This window comes from Panthera uncia, chromosome X, assembly GCF_023721935.1.
Source record: "Panthera uncia isolate 11264 chromosome X, Puncia_PCG_1.0, whole genome shotgun sequence".
NCBI lineage: Eukaryota > Metazoa > Chordata > Mammalia > Carnivora > Felidae > Panthera > Panthera uncia.
In genome coordinates, this window is record NC_064817.1 from 11,231,388 (window position 1) to 11,244,982 (window position 13,595).

Sequence of the window (13,595 nt, forward strand, 5' to 3'; positions counted from 1 at the left end):
TCCTAGAAACCGATAATTGTCGTTGGCTTTGGGAAGGGAACTTGAAGGCAAAAGGTGACAGGAAGATTCTGTGTATCCTTCCGTATTTTTAAAATTCTAACCATATGAATGTATTCTATTTGATGCTTAATTTTTTTTAACTGAAGCTATTTTAGGGAACTAAATTCTCTACAGAGAAGAATTGAGCAAAACAGACCAATGCATGTAAAAATTCCGTCATGAGCATGTGTCAGCAGCCTGAAGTGTGCACAGAGTTTTGTTAGGTGCTATAAAGTATTATTAACCTTAATTACATAAGCCCAACGGAAGTGATTTCTCAACATCAGAAAAAAACATCTAGTGGCAGAACAAGACTATAAATTGGGTCTTTAACAGTTTGAATCCTCAATGAACTTGGATCTTCAACTCAGGAACAAATTAGAAGGTGCGTGGCCCATGGACTAAGGGATTAAAGGGTGGGAGTTTGAAGCACATCTCACAGCTCATTCTTGAATGATTTCACCATTCAAACCATCACTGAGTCAGTCTCTGAGGTCACTTCTAGACCAAGGAAGACTATGAGAGAAAATAATTCCCTGAGCCTGCCCAGCCCCGCTGAGTCTGCAGGGCCTCTTGGCAGTAAGGAGACGAGGCTGTGACCAGGATGGAGTTTACCAGGCCATGCTAGGAAACCCCAGGATGAACATCACCTGCATGTCAGTGCTTGCTAGGAAGGCCAAGTGGTGATGAAATCTGGTAAATTTCTAGGGGATGCATCAGAATATTTAGGCGCAAAATGGTCCAAATAAGCAATTGGCTTGTACAACCTACCACTTACTGCACATTTTCCCATTAGTTTTCCCTAAACCTTTCTGTTTTAAGATAGGTAAGTCTAGGAAAGGTCACTTACTTCCTTCGATTTCTGATCCCGGAGACGATGAGCAGGACAATACCAACCACTACCACACCCATCACGACCCCAAAAACAATCAGCCATATGGTGACAGGTGGCTGGTAAGGGGGTGACAGAGTTGGCTGAATACCCAGAAACTCCAGGCTGTTGTCATCCAGGCGGAAAGCATCATTGATACGGCTCCGGGACATCCTATTCCCAAAAGCAAAACACTTAGGCAAAACAAAATTGCAATTGTTTACTTCTTATATCATTTTTTCTGAAAGGATTTGATAGGCTTACCCTAAGAATGTACACCTAGAAGAGTGATGAAATCAAAGCAGATAACTGGGTCCAACGACAGATAAGAGATCTGACAATCATGCACCTTTCCTATCTTGCAGCCTAGATTAGGTCTGGCAACAGCTTCCTTGGGTTGTGAGTGTGGAAATGTGCAACTGGTGGGCATTTGTTGATTTGTTACTGCTGTGTTGTAAAAGCAAAGTCAACATATTTGGCGAGAATTTCCCTTCTGTCAGAGTATGTCTACGACGACTTTATATCAAATAATGGAAAAGGACAATTGGGCGCATCTCTTCTACAAATCAGTCGGGTCCTATACCCAAGTCTCGACTGTTGTGTTTTCCAAATTAAAGGTGTTGACCTTAGGAGGCAGGGGAGGAACACAGGAAAGGGGCCTTCGCCAATTTCTCCAGCACTGGGATGGGATATGGCTAAGTTTCATAGAGCAAAAAAGGATGAAGAATTATTTTAAAAACCAAAACTAGTGAACTTGAGAATTTTCTGGATTGAAAACCAAAGTGTCTGGCAGCCTATCCTCCTACCCTTGGGTGCAGTGCAGGTCAGGAGGTGAGAGGGAGAGCGGTCAAAGCAGAATGAGCCGTGTAACCCCTGGCAACCTCAGCCTGAAAGTGTCTCAAGTCATTCTGGAATTAGGAAATTTGAGGTCCCCTACAGCTCACAAGGAGGGCTGGGCTCTCAGGATGACCTCAGCTGGCACTTTTCCCCAAGACAGAAACAAGTCATTCGGAGGCAGGCCGTGAAGTCTCTGGGCGTGGTTGGGCCGTACACCCCAGCTAGGCCAGATTTTCCAGGCACACTCTGCCCAGCAGGTCTTGGAGTTGCTTCCAAAGATGAGCAGCAGCTCAAGGGGGCCACCTAGCGAGCTCCCCCACGGAAGTAGGTACCTTAGCCTTTTTTTAGTGACACAGATGAGGCACATGGGGCATATCGTTCCTTCTAGACGCTCAGTGCTCATAGCAAGTCCGTCTCCTAGTGTGGAGGCTAATCGATGCCTAGGGAATCTTATTCTTGCCTACCTTCTTTCAGACTCGGCTTACTTAAATGATTCCTTCATCCAAGTCCCTATAGCAAGTGATGGCAGTATGTGTCCGTGTCCCTTCTGCACTTCACCATGTTCCATGCATGCAGGCCGGACTTTCTTCAGCCAGTACCTGCGGCCTTTGCCCGAGAGCATTCTCAGGCCACAACGTGCTGCCCGGCCCGCAGGCCAGAAATGCTGGGGAGTCATGTCACCTGTAAGCAATTCTCTCAACCAACGACCGGGGGAAGGTGGTAAATAAATACCCCCAGCGCTGGTGGGACGATTCAGGTGTACACTCTGCTCGGTCTCCCAGAATTCCCCGGCAGAATGGAGCTCGAGCTGCCCACAGTGGCCACTTGCTCAATAACATGTCATTTATTCTTTTCCTTCCCTGCTCTGTTACCTGTGCACGCTTCTTTCTCAGAGCTTCCGGAGGTCACCTCCCAAATAAACTAGTTACACGCAAATGCTGCTGAAGGGCCCCCATCAAGAGAAGTCCCTAGCTGTGCGATCCTTCTGGAATTAACCCCCAAGATTTGAAGCTCGACATGAGTCAGAGCAGCGCCTGGCACACAGTAAGAGCACACTAACCCACTCGCTATTGTTGTGCTCACACTTGTTAGCCCCTCGCCCTCAGGTAGTTTGTCAGCAAGTAAAGTCACCTGATGGCCTCTTCGACTTCACGTCTAGGAATGACGTCAGACACATTTTTTGATGCAGTGACAAAGAAGTTGAAGGAGATCCTTGGTTTCAAATTGCTCACCCACACGTTATCCTCCCTGCGGAGAAACAAAAGAAACATCTTCCCTTGTGGCCCAGAGGACACAATACAGACAATGGGGGCTTCTCCTGCTGGTGAACACTGCCCAAAGCACATGAACTCCATGACATAAGTTGTGACGACACAGTCTAGGCACTATTCTGACACCGTCCCTGAGCTGAATTTTCTTTCAATGATAGAAAACGTTCAAGCTGAAAAACGGCAGGTGAGCCAGTCCGGACGGACGGGCAACCTGGGCCTGTGATAGACACCGTGGTGAACAGCGATGGCTCAGCACCGTGAACGGAGGCGGTGCGTCCGTGTCCTCTGGCCTGCTCCTCGCAGCAAAACCTCTCCCACTACACAAACCGCTGGGGGGAAGGACTGGGCTTTATAGTACAGCATGACAAGACTGTGCACCCCACCCCCCCCCCCCCGGCTGCCATGGTGATCCCGGCAAAGCCTAAGGCAGATCTTGTGGCTCTGAGCCCTTCTCACTCAGAAAAAAGCCAAAGTCCTTGGAATGGCCTATGAGGCCCACGCGAACTTTCTTCTCCCTTTCCCTGTGCCCGCTCCTGCCCTGGCCACACCTTCGACTGGTCTTCTATTAGCTCACTGCTCCAGCCCCACTGGCCTCCTTGCTGTTCCTTCAACAGACGAGGATATTCGTTCCTCAGAATCTTTCCACCCGCTATTTTCACCATTGTCTGCATCGCAGGTGCTCTCTTTGCCGTAGGTGTTCGTTCAAATAGTAACCAGGCCTTTTCTGACCATTGCAGGTAAAGCTGAACTCTAGACACACACACACCAGCACTCCCTAGCCCCCGGTGTGTTGTAGTTTTCTCCCTGGAGCTTGTCACCGTCTAAGTGTGCTATATTTCACTTACATGCTTTGCTGATTGTTTAACACACACAGAAAACATAAGCATTAGAATCCAAGTTCAATGAAAGTAGAGATGTCCACCTTTCTTTCAGTGCTGAGGGTGGAGGGACCATTTGGTGAACGGAAAGGGAAAGGAAAGGTGGAGAGAGCAAGGGAGGGGAGGAGGAAAGAGAACAGTGCACTTGCGATTTGTAAGTCAAGTAAGTCACAATCATCCCTGAATAGAGTGGCCCAAATTCCAGGATATCGGAGAAGTTGCAAAGTTGTTAGTTATTAATTTTACTTGAATGAAGGTTTAAGCATAATATCTTCTCAGACCCAAGAGAAAGACAAGTACTGTAATAACTTGAGAGCACAGCAAATCAACTCACACAAAAGGAATCGTCTGGTTTTTGACTTTGGAAAAATATTCTCTCATGGCGTATGCAACAGATGACCGGAACAAGTACATTTCATTGTCATTCCATTCATACTGCAAATTCAAAAGAAAAACACTGCTCAGTAGGGATCATAGGATACATTCAAAACTTGACATTCCAGAAGCATTATTTTTAAGATTTTTTTTAAATGTTTATTTATTTTTGAGCGACAGAACGTGAGTGGGGGAGGAGAAGAGAGAGAGGGAGACACAGAATCCAAAGCAGGCTCCATCCAGGCTCTGAGCTGTCAGCACAGAGCCCGATGCGGGGCTAGACCTCACGAACCGCGAGATCATGAACCGAGCCAAGTCGGACGCTTAAACGACTAAGCCACCCAGGCACCCCCAAAAGCATTATTTTTAAATTTTCTACCACTCCAGAGAATCTTGCTATTCATTAAGCCAGTGACCTCGAACTTGTGTGTGCACCGGCACCACCTGGAAGGCTTGTGAAACCACTGAAAACTACTTAAACCACCGAATAGTGGGCCCTGCCCTCTGGGTTTCTACTTCAGAAAGTCTGGGAGGAGACCCACGAATTTGCATCTCTAACAAGCTCCCAGGTTCTGCTAATGTTGCTGGTCTGGTGCCCGCGTGCTTCAAGGACTACGTTCATGGATCCTTTTACTTCAGTTTGATAGAAGCTGAAATAAACATCCTGAGGGCAGGTTTATAGATGGGAGTCATGAGAGTTGTGGGCTTTGATAAAGATCCATGTATTGTACACCTGAAACTAATATAACACTGTATGTTAATTATACCTGAAATAAAAAATAAATTTGGGGCGCCTGGATGGCACAGTCGGTTAAGCGTCTGACTCTTAACTTCAGCTCAGGTCATGATCGCGTGGTTCGTGGGCCCAGCCCCAACCCATGATCTACGCTAACAGCTGCCGAGCCCGCTTGGGATTCTCTCTCCCTCCCTCTCTCTCTGCCCCTCCCCTCCTCGTGCTCTCTCAAAATAAATAAACTTAAAAATTTTTTAGAGTTTTTTAAAAGAAATAAAAAAATAAATTTAAAAGAGAAAAAATGTTGGGCACCTGGGTGACTCAGTCGGTTAAGCGTCCAAATCTTGATTTTGGCTCAGGTCATGATCCCAGGGTTCGTGGGATCAAACCCTGTGTTGGGCTCTGTGAAGCATGGAGTCTGCCTGGGATTCTCTCTCTCTCTCTCTCTCTCTCTCTCTCTCTCTCTCTCTTCCTCCCTCCCTCTCTCAAAATAAATAAATAAACACTTTAAAAAAGGAAAAAGAAAAAATGCCCACGTATTGCCGGAAAATATGCAGAGCTTTTACTATTTTTATAGTAAGTTCTCGGATATGCACAAGTATAAAAGAAAAAGAAACTTGAAATTTAAAGGAAAAAAATTACTCTTGCACACAAGGTAATTTGTTCTTGTTTTTCACTGCCAAACAAAGAGCTGGTGTATTTACATAGTCCACGAAAATTTGCTGAGAAAAAGAAAAAAAAAAAAAGCATTCACTCTTTCCTCCAGTAGCTGGCAGTAGAGATCAATGAATGGCACAAATTTTGCCTCTTTTCCTTCCCTTTTAGAAAAAAACAATGACAACTTTCACAAAAGAACTGTTACATTAACTTCAGCTTCATACCACTCAGGTAGAAAAGCTGCTTTAATAGTAATGATAATGTGGGGCGCCTGGGTGGTTCGGTCGGTTAAGCGTCTGACTTCAGCTCAGGTCATGATCTCATGGTGTGTGAGTTCGAGCCCCGCATCAGGCTCTGTGCCCACGGCTCAGGGCCTGGAGCCTGCCTCAGATTGTGTGTCTCCCTCTCTCTCTGCCCCTCCCCTGCTCTCACTGTGTGTGTCTCTCCCTCAAACATAAATAGACATTAAAAGAAAGTAATGATGATGTTATCAGCATTATTATAGCGGTACAGAATAATTAGTATTCTGGTTACTATTTCCATATTAAAAAAAAATTAAAGGCTGAGTTCTCAATGCCAAGGATCCAGTTGGACTTGTCCTTGCAGCCACTTGAACTGGGCTGATATTCCGGCCCTGATATGCAGGTGTGCTCAAGTGTGGGGCTGGGTTCATCAAAGCAGCCTGGTTCTCAGTGAACCGGCCTCAGAACATCACACCATCAACCCCTCTGAAGACCATTTACCAATCCCTCACTGCATGGAAAGAGAACATGGGGAAAAACGCCAAGAAGATACGGTAACCGAAAAGGATTCTGATTTCCTGGATCCTTTCAAGTTATTAGGGCGCCTGGGTGGCTCAGTCGGTTAAGCATCTGACTTCGGCTTAGGTCATGATCTCGTGGTTTGTGAGCTCAAGCCCCACTTTGGGTGAGCTGGAGCCCTGCTTCAGGTGAGCCCCACTTCTCTCCCTCTGCCCCCCCCTGCCCCTTGCTCAATTACACCCTCTTTCTCTCAAAAATTTTTTTTAAAAAACCAAACATATTAAAAAGATAAGTAATTAAAATGTATTAGGCCAAGGAAGAGCTACTAAAAAGATGACAGAGAAATAATCCCATTGATAGTCAACAATGGCTAAGGAATAGGAATTTGAACATTTAAAGTTTGGGAAGTGGTGCACCTCTATTTTGATTCTTTCTTAAAGATTGATTTTTTACTCCTATGTTATTTGTATTTAGATGTCTTGTTTATCCATGAAAATTACCCTGCAACTACCGGGGAGCCTTGGGCAGTATTTAATTTGTCAGGCAAAGTAAGGGGGGTAGAAATGCAATCTCTATGAGATATGTCCAATGCAAGTCACAGTTTTCTACAGCGCCCTGGACTGCTCCATCCAGCAGTCCCCGGCCATCCCCTCATCCTGCACGGCCTCCCGTGCTCCCCATCCGCCTGGGACTACCCTCTCCTCTCCTTTTTCCCAGTCAAAGCCACCGCTTCCTCAGACTGGCTCTGAGACAGGTGCTCAGCCGAGCAAGAGCCGCTGAAAGGAATTTGCGCGCAGGCATAAGTAATTTGGCTTTCCGTGAAACATCTCGCTTGTCCCCAAATGCAGCTCTGCATCACTTGTTCTCAACTTTGGCTGTAATTAGAATCACGTCGGGGGCTTTTAAAATGCTTGATGTCCACCCCTTGATGCTACGCCCCAGAACCATTAAGTCAGAGTCTCTGGGAGTGGGACTCGAGCTTTAATATTTTTTGAACATCCTGTATGACTCCAGTGTGCAGCCGGGTTTGAGAAACTGTGTTATAAATCAGTGCATCCCAGTCTTATGTATACAAACCATGTGGGGGCTTGTGAAAATGCAGATTTGGATTAAGAAGGTCCAGGGTTTGAGCCTAAGATTCTGCATTTTTAAAAAATGTTTATTTACTTATTTTGAGAGAGAAAGAGAGAGAGTGCACGCATGAGCAGGGGAGTGGCAGAGGGAGAGGGAGAGAGAGGCAGAGTGCGGGAGCAGGGAGGGGTGGAGAGAGAGAACCCCAAGGAGTCTCCACACTGTCAGCACAGGGCCTGACCTGTGAGATCATGACCTGAACTGAAATCAAGAGTCGGACGCTTAACCAACTGAGCCACCCAGGTGCCCCAGATTCTGCATTATTAACAAGCTTCCAGAATATGGATGATTAACTAAAACAGAACAAAGCAAAACTATGTACACTACTTCTAAAAACAATCTCTTAAAATATAACCATGTCCTCTTCCTCAAATACAAGTAATGGTGATAAGAGTGAATTAAGAGGGTGGACATTTGATATTTAAGATTGGATGTTTTCTCATTGATCTTCATAACACCTTGAAAATAACCAGGAAAAAGTAGACATGATCAATCCAATAAGGACTGTGTTACTAAAACAACAACAAAAACAAAAAACAACACCGAGAGCCGAAATCCAGAAACTGGAGCTTATAGTTTTTAAGAGAAACATGTGGCCTGTCTTCTTTTAGACCACAGGGAAGGGACTTATTGGCCCCATTTAAAGGAGTCCGTTAAGAAGTAATGGACACACTGTCCAGAATACTCACTGCTTTGTCTCCAAGAGCTGATTTTAGGCTTATCCTCACTTTAATGCTTTGGTCAGCATCTGATTAAAGCGAAATCATAGACAGTTGGTTACAGATGACAGACTGACCACGTGCATTTATTTCCTTCCCCTCCCAAGATTCCACTAAAGTGACAGTAAGGGAATTTTTTTAACAGGTGTAAATACACTTTTGGAAAATGAGAAGTCATGGAGGAGTGTTAAGTGCTTTCTCAAGGGTCAGGAAACCAGGGCCTAATGTGTACGCAGAGGCAGTACAGAGCCACAAAGTCCCAGAGAATCCCGGAGAGGCTCAGGGGTGGGAACAAGAGATCAGACTGAAAACAAGGGCAATGGAAGCGGAGACACGGTTAAAGCCACGTTGGGCCACAGCGGATCGTCCCAGCTCATGTGCTCTTGCTTAGAAAGTCACTTGGAAGCTCTTGCTGCAGCCCAACAAGAGGAGATCCAAGAAAGAAGACATGGAATCCAGGAAGCAGTGGATTCAACCCACGAAAGCAGCGAAAAGACGGATGACTCGGGGTGAAACCGTGGTCCCGACTGAGAGAGAAGAACGTAGGACTCTGAGAGGAGAGTCTTGAGGGAACCAATGGGACTGAACAGAATGGGCATGTTGGACTCCCTGGAAAAGAGAAATGCAACGTTGATAGCAAATTAGACATGAAGCAAATAAGGCGGTAGAACCTCCAGGACAAACAAAAAGTCACCTAAGACAGGATTTAAAATAGCATATTACTTGGTTCTTCGGGCGTTCTGATACAAATACTGAGAGTTTCTTGTAAAACCATTATTAAAACTTTTACTGGGAAAATGAGGAAGGGGGGTGAAGAGCAGGCAGAAGGGCACATCTAAAACTGACCAGTGAATGTGCTCGCTTCGGCAGCACATATACTAAAACTGACCAGTGAAGAAATAATATAAACAAAAGGTTCAGAAATATGAAAGTAACTGCCAGAAAGAAGAGATAATAACATTAAAATTGATTTTAAAAATATTTGCCTTTTAAGAGCAGGATTCAACTGCAGTGGGTTGGGGACAGTCATACTCTTTTATTTTAAATATGGGGCTAATGAAGCAGACTTGAAAGAGAAAGAGAGAGAAGTAACTTTCCAGTGGAAAAACTATTCCCAAGACCTAGCCCATCTTGCTGCTGCAGGATTTTTTACAATACCCAGGATCATTGTCTTGCCGCTTCGAAGAATGAACAGTGGACACAAAATGAGCAGGAGGCAAAATTTATTAGAGTATAAGATCAGAAAGGAAGAATAGTATAAAAAAAGAGAAAGAGAGAAAATGTGTGTGTGTGTGTGTGTGTGTGTGCACGGCGTGTGTAGTTTTCATCATGCCACATACATAGTAGGTGCTGAACAAATGTGTTTCCTCCCCAATAAAATGGCAGCTGCCACCACAGCACGGTCAGAAGCAGGGTCTACACAGAGGGAAGACATACTCAGCTGTGTCGTAGCCCCATGAGATGGGCCAGAGGGGACTAGGGGAAGCAGAAAGGGAGTCATTTGCAATGCGTCAACTCGATGTACTCACATGGACGCCAGTCAGTGTTCCATCCCACAAAAGAATTCCTGTTCTGCTCTTTCAGCCAGGTAAACAAGGGCTCAAAGTACTTGAGCAGTGGTGTTACATTCATATTCTTTTCTCCTACAACATGTTCCAATGCTAAGGTCCAGGGCTTTGATTTTCCAAGGGTCAGCATTTGGCTACATGAAAAAAGAAGAGGGTGGGCTCAGGGATTTTAGAGGGATTTCAGATGTACACATATTTACACTATGATCTATCACTTCTCCTCTTTGGCTTGGCCAAGTTTGCTCCTGGCTGGTAAGAAAATAAGGTGGGTTAACGGATGTATTCATCCTTCAATGTCTTTCCTTCCAATTAATACAAAGGGGGCTCTGGAGGTATGATGTGGAGAGAGGAGGTAGACTGTCCAACCATCACAAGGCCTAGGTTCCTGTGTGACCATAAAAGAAACATTTAATTTGTGGATGAGGACATTTTGAGGCCAAACATTTTCTTTTTAGAACAAGGAAATCAAATTCAAACATAGGCATGAAAGTGAGTAATATTGGGGAGCATTTTGCAGTATTTCTTACAGCAGCTTCTTCCCGGCTTCACTGGAATTTGAGATATCACATTTGTGCAGGGGACCTTCATGTTTAGCTATTCGACAAAGGGCTTCTTGAAACTGGAATTGATAAATGGTCCTTGTGTAGTATCTGTAAAGTAGACAAAGACACAAGAGAGCAGTCCTGTGTTTAGTCCCTTCGCTAGATTCATAGATCAGGGCATATATTTAAATTCTGAGGCTCTATTAACCAAAGAGATACTGGTCCAACCTCTTTCTCCAGAAAGACTCAAATATGAGCCCTACAGACTCATCATAACCTACCTGTATTTAGGTATCAGCTGATTTAAAAGGCAGTATTATTTTGTTAAATGTCAGCTCACATTTGTATCGTGTTTTACATATTGATGGCCCTTTCATATAAATAATGCCAAGCAATCCTTATGGCAAGTCAATAATATTATTTCCACCTTCCAAATGAAGAAACTGACGTTCAGCAAATTCAAGATCTGGGGCTTATAGGTGAAGAACATAGGTTTTTAGACTTCACATTAAAAATACTCTATTGCAATCACCCTGAACACTGCCAGCAACAAGAAGACAAACAAAGATAATTTTATTTTCCCCAAGGATACTATAAATTCCTTCATGGTGGAGAAAAGATCTCACACAAGTTTTATTGGACCCAATAAATCATATTGCATTAAATTGAATTGAAATTGATGATCTGTTTTGAGGTTCTAGGGGGAAGGTAGGTAGAAAGAGTCATACTTCAGAGGTCCCTGTTTCTTTGCCATTAGCACAGCTGTCCACAAACCCTGGAAGTTAAACAGTCAGAAGAAAACTGTCATTTACCTGATGAATGAGTAATCATTAGCAACATGGAACAGAGATGCAGGATCACAGTATGTTTCATCATGGGGCACAGGCTCCACCACCCCGACTATCTCTCGCCTTTGGGGTAAAAAACAGATAGATTAGCCGTGGGTGACTCATCATGAGAAGGTACAGTTGGATGTAGTCAGTGTGATTTCAGCAGCCAGTAGTATTTATACTGGAATTGGTTGTCAGGTGAAACGGAAACAATCTAAAAAAATTACAGAATAAAGCCCTTATGTGGTTATTTCTTCCTTTTTTTTTAATCCATCCATCCAGGGTATACCATTGGAAAAGATCTGCATTTTCAAAACACCAATTTAGTAAAGTGCATTGCATGGCCGAAAATGTACAGCGAAAGTCTTAATAATCCCTCTTTGGCACCACATTTTATGTGTCCTCGGGAAACAGAATTTTGTAAAATTGACATCTTAGTTATTCTTCAAGGCTAGCTCGAACGCCCCCTCTTCTTCTAGCTCGAACGCCTGCTCCTGATCGCACCCACCTGCCAGCACAGTGAACCCCCTCCAGCTCCCTTAGCCTTCCCTAGCTGTGCTCCTTTGACATTTCGCTCTCTGTTTTATCATTATTCACATACAGCTCCTTCTTGCCCTAGAGACTTGAGCTCCTAGAGCGCGGGGCTGTCTCAGTTATCTATTCTGGCTCCAGTGTCAAACACGGTGCCTAATGCTAAGGAAAAAGTGCGTGTATATTTGTTGAATTAGTGGAGTAATTAATGCATAATGAAGGAGTTTAAGGTTCTGGTTCCATTTATCTTTCAAAATAAACCTTTAAGAGGGATCAAAAGCAATTCAATCAGGAAAAAGGTAGGGAAACCATGTGTTTGGCATTATTTAATCTTAATACATTTGTCCTTTCTGATTGTGGGATGATTACAGACACAATTTCGGTAACACCCAAATGCTAGAAACAGTTATTATCACTGCTGCCTCCTTTCCTCCCAAGTAGGATTTATGTTCACAGAGAATCTTGGCAGAAGAGTGCCACTGACTGAATCTTACGGGTATGGGACTGAGTGTTATATAGGTAGATCTTCACCGCAAGAAGGAAAAATAAGGGGGCATCTGGATGGCTCAGTTGGTAGAGCATCTGACTCTTGACTTTGGGGTCATGAGTTTGAGCCCCACATTGGGAGTAGAGATTGCTTTAAAATATTGTTTTAAAGACAAAGAAAACAAAGCAAAATAATGGACAGGAGTCTGACTAATAGAGACTGGGGAAAAGACTCTTTCCCTTCCTTCCTTCTTCCTTGCTTGCTTCCTTCCTTCCTTCCTTGGCATCTGTCCTCTTTTGTCATTCTTTCATCCCAAACCCATTAGCTCATACCTGTGTGTCCCAGGCACTATGCAAGGGACTTGGGCTACAGTGATGAAGAATGTAGTGCTAAAACTATTGAAAAGGGACCACTATCTGTTGCCCAAAAGTGCCAGGCTCTTGCTGGCCTGGAATTCTCTCTGTTCCTTCCACACACACCTGGTTAACTCTCGCCTCCTTTTCAAAGCTCAACTTGGATGCCTCTCCCCATCTGACCCACCAGATTGGCCTCTGGATCTTGCCTTGGATGCTCATGGATCCCCCTACACCCATGTTGCCATGGTTTCATTTTCCACATCCCTCTATAGAGTAAAAAAAAGTTCTTTGAAGTCAAGGAGAACATGTGAAATGATCAGCATTGGATCTCCAGTGCTTTGCCTAAAATAGCACAGTTTAATGGGTGACCCAGCACTTAAGAAGATACAGGATGAGAAGTTGTGTCACCTGATCCTGCTTGGGGGAGGGCAGAGCCAAGGAAATGTTATCTGAGGAGAAAGCACCCAAATGGGGACTTAAAAAATAAAAAGGAGGGGCTCCTGGGTGGCTCAGTTGGTTGAACGTCCAACTTTGGCTCAGGTATTAATCTCACATTTTGTGAGTTTGAGCCCCTCATTGGGCTGGCTGCTGTCAGCGCAGAGCCCACTTCGGATCCTCTGTCCCCCTGCCCCTCTCTCTGCCTCTCCCCACTCACTCACGCTCTCTCTCTCAAAAATAATAAACATTTAAAAATAAAAAATAAAAAGGAGGCAGTATGTGTGTGTGTGTGTGTGTGTGTGTGTGTGTGTATACAGACCAGTCAAATGCTTTTAGATAAGTGGCAAACTCATGAGAAACCATCTTACGATTCCATATTCATTGACTTACTTCATCTCCCACCACTTTTGCATCCACTGCTCCTTGGGAATTTCACCCTTAAAGACCATCCACCTCCACTTTTCTAACATATAAGTAAACGGTAGCGTTCCAACAATTGTAAGTGCTTGTTTGAGTAGGAAGTTTATTTCTGTTTCTGAAAGTAAAATGGAAAAGGATAAATATTAACATG

At 44.3% G+C, this 13,595-nt stretch overlaps 1 protein-coding gene across 3 annotated transcripts in view; it reads right to left on the bottom strand.

Annotated features, from left to right (window-relative positions):
• The window catches only part of ACE2 (angiotensin converting enzyme 2), a 40,835-nt gene that overhangs the window by 1,633 nt on the left and 25,607 nt on the right, over positions 1 to 13,595 (bottom strand). For all 3 annotated transcript variants that reach the window (XM_049643488.1, XM_049643489.1, XM_049643487.1), the window contains exons 11-18: positions 13,415 to 13,559; positions 11,195 to 11,293; positions 10,368 to 10,490; positions 9,802 to 9,974; positions 8,243 to 8,301; positions 4,231 to 4,331; positions 2,879 to 2,995; positions 890 to 1,084 (exon numbers count right to left, since the gene is read on the bottom strand). In XM_049643488.1, the coding sequence (XP_049499445.1) occupies positions 890 to 1,084; positions 2,879 to 2,995; positions 4,231 to 4,331; positions 8,243 to 8,301; positions 9,802 to 9,974; positions 10,368 to 10,490; positions 11,195 to 11,293; positions 13,415 to 13,559 (1,012 nt within the window). The remainder of the gene's footprint in view (positions 1 to 889; positions 1,085 to 2,878; positions 2,996 to 4,230; positions 4,332 to 8,242; positions 8,302 to 9,801; positions 9,975 to 10,367; positions 10,491 to 11,194; positions 11,294 to 13,414; positions 13,560 to 13,595) is intronic.